This window comes from Sebastes fasciatus, chromosome 3 (assembly GCF_043250625.1).
Source record: "Sebastes fasciatus isolate fSebFas1 chromosome 3, fSebFas1.pri, whole genome shotgun sequence".
NCBI lineage: Eukaryota > Metazoa > Chordata > Actinopteri > Perciformes > Sebastidae > Sebastes > Sebastes fasciatus.
Window position 1 is genome coordinate 14,709,807 of NC_133797.1, and position 12,722 is coordinate 14,722,528.

Here is a 12,722-nt window from a genome sequence, read left to right on the forward strand (position 1 = left end):
CGCTGCTGTACAGCACGTTTATACGCTGTGTAAAAACAACGTGAATGTACGGGACGGCCCAGCACAGGGAGGGGGGTGAGAACGAGGTTGTTGTAGCCTAATTTATTAATATAATGTGAACGTCCTGCAAAGGCAGCAAACTTTTTGAGAGCGAATCATCTAGCAGTCATTTTGTTAGAATGCTGGGTCAGAACTGGTTGTTTACTAATGCGTCATGTTACACACTGATAAAACCATGTTCAGGTTTTTGAATCTACTCTTTTGATTCACAGAATATGATTTTAGAGGGCAAACATTGTAGAAGAATTACATGATCAGACGTTATCTATAGTTGGCTGACAATAATGGTCCAAAACGATGTAAAATTGCATAGAAGTCAAAACCTTCAAATTTTCTTCATCTGTAATGTACTCAATGTTGCTTTATAAATGAAGAAGATGATATACAGTTTCAGTAGTTGGACTTTTACTTCAGAATGACTGGATGGAATATTTAATAAATAAATTATTTTATCTCTCACATAGTTCGGCTTCAGTTAGTGATTTCCCACATTGCCCAATGCTTTTTGACAATAACCCCAGAGAAGCACGTTGTTTTCAGTCAAAGAAGGACGTATGGGCACATCAGTGTAGCCAGGTAGTCAACTAGTTGTGAGTATTGGGTATGATTTATTGAGGCCAGTGGAGAAACAAGTATTTCTGCCTCCGCTACGATGAATTTAAACATTGGTGTAAAATTTGCAAGGATTACAGTACTCTCTAGCTCATTGATGTTGAGGGATGATTCTAGTAATCCTGTTATCAAACTTTATTAAGGCTGCAATGGAAATATGCCATCACGATGTCCTGTCATCTACATGTAGCATACAGCACCTCACACCAAATCGGGCCAGGAAATGCAGGTTGAAACACCGGTAGCTGTTTTTTGAAAGTCTGAGTGGATTCTCCAGCCTCTATTTCATCTCTCCTCTTTATCCTGTTGATCATTTTCCTGTTCTGCTGTGCCTGTGTTTGCTATTCCATCCTCTTACTTTTCTTCTGTTCTCCCCATTTTCTCACTCAGACTGAACATCTCCACATCCGGTGATGGTGGTTCAGCATCAGTCACTCCGGAGCCTCCCCCGAGACCTCTTGACCTTCTGGTCCCAGAGGCTGTCCTGGCCTTCTTCCTGCTTCTTCTCCTGGTCTGGTTCCTCAACCGCGAGTTTGAGGTCAGCTACCGTCTCCATTACCATGGCAACGTAGAGGCTGACAAACACCGCTCCAAGATCCAGACGATGCGAGACCAGGCTGAGTGGTTACTGGGCAACATCATCCCCATCCATGTTGCTGACCAGCTCAAGGTTTTTGTAGTTGTTGAAACAAAAATATCTGACTTAATTATGAAGTTTATCAGAACAGTGCTTAATACATACACCTTTTTACTGGTTTTGTAGTCCAGAAATCCCAAAATACATCCTTCTTAATATCTTTTTCTTGAATGAAGGAGATGAAAGATGGAAATCTTAACCATTGTATCATCACTATCATCATAAATATAAGCACATTTTAAAATATTTCAACACATTTCATTGTTTCCTCAGGTGACCCAGAGCTACTCCAAAAATCACGACAGTGTGGGCGTGATCTTTGCCAGTATCGTAAACTTCAGTGAGTTCTATGAAGAGAGCTACGAGGGAGGAAAAGAGTGCTACCGCGTCCTCAACGAGCTTATCGGAGACTTTGACGAGCTCCTTCGCAAACCCGAATTCAGTAGCGTGGAAAAGATCAAGACAATCGGTGCCACCTACATGGCGGCGTCCGGATTGAACGTCCGGGAGTTGGCTGAGAACGATGACGACTCTCTACACTCTCACCTGAGGGCACTTTTCAACTTTGCCCTGGAGATGATGGGCGTCCTGGATGACTTCAACAAGAACATGCTGGGTTTTGGTTTCAAGCTCCGTATCGGGTTTAACCACGGGCCGCTGACAGCGGGGGTGATCGGCACCACTAAGCTGCTCTATGACATCTGGGGAGACACGGTCAACATTGCCAGCCGCATGGACTCCACCGGGGTGGAGTGTCGGGTGCAGGTGAGCGAGGAGAGCCACGTTGTGCTCAGCGCCATGGGCTTAGAGTTTGACTATAGAGGTACAGTGAATGTTAAGGGCAAAGGTCAAATGAGGACCTTTCTGTACCCCAAAAGTGGGGAAAGTATATATCAAGATCGATCGGAGCTGGACGCCACCGTCGGACCCTCGTCCGTGGCATCAACAGCCAATAAGACTTCAGGATCTGTTGCCAAGGCAGCAGCTCTTCCTCCCTCTTCTTCCACTCCTCCTTCCTCCTCTCTTTCCACACTCCCTCCTCAACCACAAAGTGCTGTAAGGCCTTCAAGAGCAGGGCCCGAGCCTGGGCAAGCTAAGTCCACAGAGGTGAGAAAGGAGGGATATAGGGACCCTCCACACATCCCCGGGCAGTCCTCTGCCACAGACCTTCACCTCCCTCCCCACTCTGAACTGGGCCCAGAGCCTTGTGCTGCACAAGTGCCCTCCCAGGTGCAGCCTGCTCCTCTCGCACTCCAAGAGGAGGAGGATGAAGAGGTAGAGGCCAACGAGCTAACAAAACTCAACGAGGAGTTTTATGCTCGTCTCTGATCCCTCCTCTCCTCTTTCCCCTGACTTCTGTCCCCTCTGCTGCCTCCAGCTGCTGTCTGACTCTCCAGAACCGATTGCAGGTGCGAGCAGGATGTCCCTTTACTTAAGGTGAAGTGTCTTCGGCACGGACGAAGAAGAGGGAGCTTGTCACTCCAAAAGAAAAAGTGGCTATAAAAATGGCTACTTTCATGGGAATGTTGTCTGAGTGCTGGGGTGGGTTAGACCTGTGTTGAGCACAGCAGTGTGTAGGGGAGAAGGCTGAAAGGGGTTCAGAGGGAAGGATGTTTTGTTGGTGTTGTTCTTGATGTTTTTTTTCTTATTCATTTTTGTTATTAAGTGCCTTCAGGACTAGAACAGTGAACGAACAAATATGAATTCTGAACAAAGTTTTAACGATCTTAGACTACGGAACATGCTGTGGTTTCCTACACCATGCTTTTATTTTCAATGCAAGTATTTCTTTAAAAAAAAAAATCATTATTGTTGTGCCATATCATTTGTTTTAACTTGATCAAAGTCTTGACCTTACTTAAGGGAAAATTATTATAGATTCTATATAAATGCCAGTGCAGCATGATGGGCTGAGCAGGGAACTATGGGAAGAATGAGGGAATCACATGAAGCAGTGTTAATTTATGTATTCTGCTTTGACATGAGGGCTTATTACAGTATTCATTTGTGCTAGAGTCTCGGTTTAAAGGGGACATGCTACAAAGCAGGCTGCATAGATTTTAGTTTGTGTAGCAGCTAAATGCACATTTCAAGCACAGGTCTTGCACAGTGTTTTCTCGACCACTTGTATTTGGTAGTTATTACCGTGAAATAGCTTTTAAGAGCGTTTAAACAGAATCCTCATCTGTCACAACGAGTACAATCAAAAGCACAAAATCAAATCAGATAAGGGAATATAGATTTAGAGGAAAGGGTGGTTTTAAAAAGTGAGATCATCACAAAAGCAGGAAGGCACTTTAAATATACTAACAGTGATGCTCTACCCAACGTGCGTCTTTTAAGTATGAAACACTCCTCCTCGTCGGGGCCTTGAAAGATGGGTGTAAAATAAGGTTGTAGTTTGATCTTAAACGGCGAATTTCATTAGATGGAACTGATGTTGGATTCCACAGAAGCGTATCAAACCAATCCTGCAGCATAATACACTTCTCTGCTGTCCATCTGTACGTATGTTCAGTTGGTCCCAGTCATATTTCCATCCATCAAAAGTATGAGCAAATACTCTTCTACAGTCTCAGTGTTCTTGCATGACCTGGCCTGCTTTTTCATTGGTCAGAACCACGCCATTGTAGCTCACTCATTGGCTAGACTGAAAGCCGCTGTGCTGCGGAAAAGAGCAAACTACGTTTACCTGGAGATTTTCTATATTTTTTGTTGTTAACGAATAAAAAACCCAAACAAAAACAAATGAAAAGACCAAAACCAACAGTGTGTTAGTCCGTCTCTCAATACTTTCTGACTTCCCTACGCTGTAGGCCACAATCAGCTGGGCACTGTAGTATTTTTTATACATGTTTTGGGGCATTTTATGGCTTTTTTTTCATTATACCAGAAAGTAAAGTAATGACAGGAAACAAGAGGAGAGAGAGATGGGGAATGACATGCAACAAAGGTCCCAGGCCATGCATTAACCGGGGGATGTTAGGGTTCTCCTGGGCACTGTAGTTTTCAGCAAATGTTTCTCTAACAGGAGTAAATTGTTAATTTGGTAGGGATTGTATTCAGTGGCTGATGTGATGTGCTAGTGAGTATTTACAGCAGTGGGACGGTGTATGTGGGATTGACTCAAAATGAAACTACAGAGCCCATGTTAGTTGTAATGAAGGCACATGTCAGAGCTCTAAAGGCCCTGACACACCAAGCCGACGGTCAAACGTTGGACAGTTTGAGGCTGTCGGTGAGTGTCTGCCGGCCGAGTTTTTTGCGGTGTGTCCCGCACCGTCAGCTCTAGTCTGCCCTTGTCACAGATTTTTCGGCTGATTCAGCATGTTGAATCGGAGGCGGAGCCTGTCGGTGAGAGAAATCAATCTGATTGACTGTTCAGATTAAGCGAATCCGTGCACGAGAAGAGAAACAGAAGTGAGGAAAGCACTTTGCGTCGCTCTCACATCGCCTTTGTCTTGACCGACAAGTTACATTTGAACACACTGCAAAGACGACAGCCAACGCCCAGTTACCGCGTACGTTCTGCGGCTGCTTGAGATGAAATATCTCTCCTTACCAGCAGGTTGTGGTTGTCTCTAATTGCCATTCAAAAAGGGAAACCAGAAGGCTGAGGACTGAGGATATACAAGCCGTTGTTATTATACGTACATGAAACAAAGCGGCGTTTGCCGGCCATTTTCACACCACTCTCACTCACCTCTTAGCTTCATTCCAGACGGCCATGTCACTGTGAAAATATTTGTGTATTGGAATGATCAGATGAGATGAAGATGAAAAATGAGAAGAGCCTTCTGTGTGTGTCCTCTTCACTTAACTCATTGGCTTGCTTTCCTCATTTCCGTTTCTCTTCTCGTGCACTGATTCGTTTAAGCTGGACAGCCTATCAGAGTGATTTCAACATGCTGAAAAGCCTCCGACACTGGCAGACTAGAGCCAACGGTGTGGGACACACCACAAAAACTAGGCCAATAGTCGCTCATCGACGAACCCAAACTGGCCGATGCCTGATCGTCAGTTTGGTGTGTCAGGGCCTTTAAGGCACAGAGGAATGAGATATATCAGACGTTGACTACACAGACATTACTTGTTAGTAAGATCAGTTCATTGTTGGATTTGGTCTTTTTATGGAATTTGTTAACTGTAAGAAAAATACATAATCCAACCAGACTTAACCTTTAAAATCCCAGCATGGTGAGAGTTTGATACTCAAAAGATATTGAGTGGAGTATCACTTGAAGTGGGACGGTGAGGGACAATCACCGTGTAGTTATTGATAGATGATAGGGCGATCCACACTGCCGTTAAAGTGTCAAAGCACAGATCGACTACAGTTTCTACAGTGCTGTGTTTAAAACCTCACACTCAAATTCAGTTCCATTCGTTGCCTTCATTGCCAGCAGAAAAAACAGACATTGGTCAGTTCATCACTATAGATGTATTCAATAGTTAAGTATTAAGTCTGCCTTGAGCTGTGTGATTTGCTGTTGAAGGGGTGGGACTTTTAACTTTATCCTGTCACAGCCTTTACACGGAGGAGGCCCTCTACTGTATCAATATACTTAAATTGTGCCACTTTAATTGAGTGATCTATAGGTGCAGTGCAACCTAAACTAGCTGATTGTTTTGTGGTGCCTAAAAAGTATGACTGTATTTTTTTTGAGTATTTTGGTTTTCACAAAGTTTTTTATCATGCTGTTTTCATAATGAGGATAGATTATGATTGTATGTTTGAGGAAATGATGCTCATTGTGCAGGTTTTGCTGCAATTTTTGTTGACAAATTCCATTTTTTGTTTTCTCTTTTCCAGTTCTTTCATTCTGTCACTAACCGGTCGCCTGATATAGTGCTGTGTTCTCTTGAATAGCCGGCACCTCTGTAGTTATCTTTACTCACTTCATGCTTTTGTCTTTACTCCTTAAAGCACTTCTTGTTTCCCTCTTGTACTTTGCGTGTATGTGTGTGAGAAAGACATTTAATTTCTACTCCAAGTCAATAACACGGAGAAGATCACTGTAATATGATACAAAAGGAAATCAATCAACTACATGGCCACTGTTCAAACTGTTATTTTGCTGTCGCTGCCTTATCTGTAGAGGAATTACATGCACAAAGGTGCATTCTTTAAAATAGACATTTGGGCTAAAGAGTCTTGCCTTGAGAAGCTATGGCCACACACACACACACACACACACACTCACACACATAGATAAAGAGATGACATGAAAAAGGAGGAACCGTGTCTATTTATGTAGCCGTCTCCATCTGTAGCATAAAAAGCATCATTCTTTACCAAACATACACAACCAGTGCCTTTTGAATTAGGAATATATTTAATCAGCGTGTGTGAGCTGTCAATTTGTATAAAATAATCATAGTGGTAGTCTCCAGAAGCGATCACTCTAGACACAAAAAGCTACACGAGATCTGCTTTGTTGTCAAAAATCCTTTTCTAAACTTCTAACAGGCACATTTGCCAAACCTAATAAACCATACCACACAAAGTTACGAAAACAGATGACAATATCAGGTATCAGTTTAGAAGGAAAGTTCCTGTTTTTCCCCTCTACATTTTCCAGATCTGCGTCACGTTGTTAGATCATCCTTGGTGATTTTCAGCCCTAGCATGCACAGCAGTGACAGAAACTAGCCATGGTAGACCACCTCTCCAGTAGTGCACATCTGTACACACGTATAAATAAAATATTAAAGTGAACACTGCTGGCTCTGTGATCTGTGATACAGCGGGGGGGGAGGGGGGGGGGGAGGAGAAGTGTGTGCCATCTTGTCTGCATGGGAACGAATGAGCAGTTTGATTCTGCACCATACTATCATTTTTAAAAAAAATTTATTTCAATATCATTCTTTCTACTATTATGTTGACCGTTAAGCATGTATCGCCAACACGCAGGATTCTTCAAATCACTATAAGCTTTGCTCATTTAAACTTGGATTTTATCCTTCTCTGACATTGTATTGATAGATTGATGTGTGTGATTTGTTTTAGTTTTGGCAGAGGGAAAGAAGTGTCCTTAGAGGTCGAGTGCTCCAGTAAAAAACAGCCAAGTGCATTGAGGAAAAGTTTAAGGCATTCAGTCGTCTCTTTTAGTTTGAAGAAGTGTGATTCTGCTTTGTTTTATTATCAAAATCATCACAGCACAAATAGCATCGCCTAATCACTCATTTAAGTTGTGACAGCTCCACACCTTTTCATTATAAATTCAACCCATATGTGTTTTTTATTATTACACTGGGACAAAAAATTAGACAGAGTTGTTTGATTTCAAATCTTTGTGTATTTGCTATATGTCCATGAATGAGATGTATTATGTATGTTTTGTGCACATTACCCATGTATCATTTATCAACACATGATCGTAATCTGTACACATTTGCACAAAGCACTCAGTGTTTGTACATATGCAGTTATTTTATGTCACATATGATTTTTTTATACATGTGCATGTGTCAGATTTTGCCAGAAAACAATGAAAAGCGACACGTATTATTATCAGATTGATTCAATGTGTGTCTGTTTGAGTAAGTGTGAGTGTTATGATTTTATTACTCTTTTTTTTCCAATATGAGAGAAATAAATCTCCAAGCAGAAAAACAGTTGAGTGCACTGTGAAGTATAAAGTGAAGATGAAACCATATATGCACATTAGCCTGATAATCAGACTGAATTGTGTTTTGTTTTTAAATTGCTGAGTAAATCAGAGATGTGGACAGTCAGGCTATATTCATATCGCAAGTTGGCCAAGTTTTAGGAAAGCATCCTGATAGTTGGAAGTCTTTTTGATCAGCCAGCTGATGACTAAAATGCAGCTTACACAGTGTGTTATCTCCAGTATATTTTACTATTCACTACCAGAAACTATATAAGTTAATGATTTGATTTAGACACCATTCACTTTTATCAGCAAAACAAAAGGAAAGTAAGAGTAGACATTTAAAGACAGGCCATGAAGTGGGAAAAGTTCAACAGAAGAGAGAAATCAGCTAAATACGTGGCTACCATCTAATTGCTGGCATCATGTTTTGTGTATTTTTGTTGTAGCTGTGCTCATCTGCAGGAAGAACTAACATGCACAAACCTCTGCTTTACCTTTGTGATACAGAAAATCACATTGTCATTATTAAAAACAAATTCAGATCCTGTGAAATGTTTACCTCTGACTAAAGGATACATAATGTGAGTCTTGATTATATTATGCCTTTTTTTCCCCCCATACAAATTAAAAAGACAGACCTACTAGGGCTGTCCCGAATACCATTTTTTTTTTTGCTTCGAAGCTTCTGTGAGAAATATTCGAACGTATTCGAAGCTTCGAGGAGCAGCGTGGCGCGGCAGGCTGACATGTTCTTCTGTCTGTCTGTCTCCATCACCCCTGTTTCAGTGCCCGGGACAGTGCAGCTACTGTACACACACACGCACCTCTCCACACAACAAACAACAACATCTGTATGAGAATAACTAATAATAATTAATGTTGAATATGAATAATGTTGTGGGATTAATCCTTATTTCATGGGCTATTTTATACATTATAATTACATGCTTATATATAAAATAAAAATACATTTTAAAAAATGAAGCATTCGAATACTGATTTGGAGGTTGAATACCATGGCAACGGTTGAAGCTTCGAAGAATTCGGGTCAGCCCTAGACCCTACCATCATTATGTCATTCTACTTCTATATTGTACCCAGGGAATGAAATTAGCACCTGCCACCTGCCAAATACAGGGTAAATGTTGGCTGTAGCAGGTAACAATGTCAGGTCACCTGCCACCATGGCAGACAGGTTTTTCCTTATATTAAGAAATATTATTTTTAAAAAGCAATTCTAAGCCTAAATTAAATATTAATTTATACTACTTATATAATATAAGGTTACATGATATATTCCCAAAATTCTACGGTCTGGGTACCACTGACACAGTGTTTACAATTTTAAAGCGTTCTACCTAGAGTTCAAAAGTGGCAGACAAAAGAAATTGAGTGGTCGGTAGAAATGTTCAGTGACCTGCCACAGTGGCAGGTGAGGAAAAAGGTTAATTTCAGACCCTGATTGTATCTAACTGATGTTATAATTTACAGGAATTGTAGTTTCATTCATAAAATAACATGCAAAACAGTACTAAAATTAATGTTATTATTATGTTATTTAAGAATAAATATTTTAATATTGATATTTCAAGATTCAAGATTCAAGCCCTTTATTGTCATTGTGTAGTACAACAAAATTAGATTGTGACAATCCCATAGGTGCTATTGAAAAGATAATACAATAAAAAAAGAGATGGTGCAATATAAATATAAAAAATATAAAAGATAATACAATATAAAATATAAAAATACAATATGTATATTGATGAGATCACAGTTTTGCAGTTTTATTTGTAATAATAATAATAATAATTAGCTATAATGTACTTGTAAAATGACTTATAAATGTCTTGTATTTGTAATATATTTAATTAATAATTAGCTTTAATGTACTTGTAAAATGACTGATAAATGTGTGAACTGACTAGATTTCAGAAGTGGCAAAATGAGCGGCAGGTAGAAATTGTCAGTGACCTGCCACAAAATATAAAATAACATTCAAAACAGAATTAAAATTTATATTATTATGTTATTTAAGAATAAATATTTTAATATTGATATTTGTAATATATTTAATAAATAATTAGCTATAATATACTTGTAAAATGACTGATGTTTGTAATATATTTAATAAATAATTAGCTATAGTATAGTTGTAAAATGACTGATATTTGTAATATATTTAATAAATAATTAGCTATAATATAGTTGTAAAATGACTGATATTTGTGATATATTTGATAAATAATTAGCTATAATATACTTGTAAAATGACTGATATTTGTAATATATTTAATAAATAATTAGCTATAATAAAGTTGTAAAATGACTGATATTTGTAATATATTTAATAAATAATTAGCTATAATATACTTGTAAAATGACTGATATTTGTAATATATTTAATAAATAATTAGCTATAATATACTTGTAAAATGACTGATATTTGTGATATATTTGATAAATAATTAGCTATAATATACTTGTAAAATGACTGATATTTGTAATATATTTAATAAATAATTAGCTATAATAAAGTTGTAAAATGACTGATATTTGTAATATATTTAATAAATAATTAGCTATAATATACTTGTAAAATGACTGATATTTGTAATATATTTAATAAATAATTAGCTATAATATACTTGTAAAATGACTGATATTTGTAATATATTTAATAAATAATTAGCTATAATATACTTGTAAAATGACTGATATTTGTAATATATTTAATAAATAATTAGCTATAATAAAGTTGTAAAATGACTGATATTTGTAATATATTTAATAAATAATTAGCTATAATATACTTGTAAAATGCCTGATATTTGTAATATATTTAATAAATAATTATCTATAATATACTTGTAAAATGACTGATATTTGTAATATATTTAATAAATAATTAGCTATAATATACTTGTAAAATGACTGATATTTGTAATATATTTAATAAATAATTAGCTATAATAAAGTTGTAAAATGACTGATATTTGTAATATATTTAATAAATAATTAGCTATAATAAAGTTGTAAAATGACTGATATTTGTAATATATTTAATAAATAATTAGCTATACTATAGTTGTAAAATGACTGATATTTGTAATATATTTAATAAATAATTATCTATAATATACTTGTAAAATGACTGATATTTGTAATATATTTAATAAATAATTAGCTATAATATACTTGTAAAATGACTGATATTTGTAATATATTTAATAAATAATTAGCTATAATATACTTGTAAAATGCCTGATATTTGTAATATATTTAATAAATAATTAGCTATAATAAAGTTGTAAAATGACTGATATTTGTAATATATTTAATAAATAATTAGCTATAATATACTTGTAAAATGACTGATATTTGTAATATATTTAATAAATAATTATCTATAATATACTTGTAAAATGACTGATATTTGTAATATATTTAATAAATAATTAGCTATAATATAGTTGTAAAATGACTGATATTTGTAATATATTTAATAAATAATTAGCTATAATAAAGTTGTAAAATGACTGATATTTTTAATATATTTAATAAATAATTAGCTATAATATACTTGTAAAATGACTGATATTTGTAATATATTTAATAAATAATTAGCTAAAATATAGTTGTAAAATGCCTGATATTTGTAATATATTTTATAAATAATTAGCTATAATATACTTGTAAAATGACTGATATTTGTAATATATTTAATAAATAATTAGCTATACTATAGTTGTAAAATGACTGATATTTGTAATATATTTAATAAATAATTAGCTATAATATACTTATAAAATGACTGATATTTGTAATGTATTTAATAAATAATTAGCTATAATATACTTGTAAAATGACTGATATTTGTAATATATTTAATAAATAATTAGCTATACTATAGTTGTAAAATGACTGATATTTGTAATATATTTAATAAATAATTATCTATAATATACTTGTAAAATGACTGATATTTGTAATATATTTAATAAATAATTAGCTATACTATAGTTGTAAAATGACTGATATTTGTAATGTATTTAATAAATAATTATCTATAATATAGTTGTAAAATGCCTGATATTTGTAATATATTTAATAAATAATTAGCTATAATAAAGTTGTAAAATGACTGATATTTGTAATATATTTAATAAATAATTATCTATAATATACTTGTAAAATGACTGATATTTGTAATATATTTAATAAATAATTAGCTAAAATATAGTTGTAAAATGCCTGATATTTGTAATATATTTTATAAATAATTAGCTATAATATACTTGTAAAATGACTGATATTTGTAATATATTTAATAAATAATTAGCTATACTATAGTTGTAAAATGACTGATATTTGTAATATATTTAATAAATAATTAGCTATAATATACTTATAAAATGACTGATATTTGTAATGTATTTAATAAATAATTAGCTATAATATACTTGTAAAATGACTGATATTTGTAATATATTTAATAAATAATTAGCTATACTATAGTTGTAAAATGACTGATATTTGTAATATATTTAATAAATAATTATCTATAATATACTTGTAAAATGACTGATATTTGTAATATATTTAATAAATAATTAGCTATACTATAGTTGTAAAATGACTGATATTTGTAATGTATTTAATAAATAATTATCTATAATATAGTTGTAAAATGCCTGATATTTGTAATATATTTAATAAATAATTAGCTATAATATACTTGTAAAATGCCTGATGTTTGTAATATATTTAATAAATAATTAGCTATAATATACTTG

At 34.8% G+C, this 12,722-nt stretch overlaps 1 protein-coding gene across 2 annotated transcripts in view; it reads left to right on the forward strand.

Annotated features, from left to right (window-relative positions):
- Window positions 1–4,058, forward strand: part of LOC141764167 (adenylate cyclase 9) — a 40,658-nt gene extending 36,600 nt beyond the window's left edge. For both annotated transcript variants that reach the window (XM_074629155.1, XM_074629156.1), the window contains exons 10-11: window positions 1,063–1,342; window positions 1,583–4,058. In XM_074629155.1, coding sequence (XP_074485256.1) covers window positions 1,063–1,342; window positions 1,583–2,638 — 1,336 coding nt within the window. In that variant the 3' untranslated portion in view covers window positions 2,639–4,058. The remainder of the gene's footprint in view (window positions 1–1,062; window positions 1,343–1,582) is intronic.
- Window positions 4,059–12,722: the final 8,664 nt, after the last annotated feature.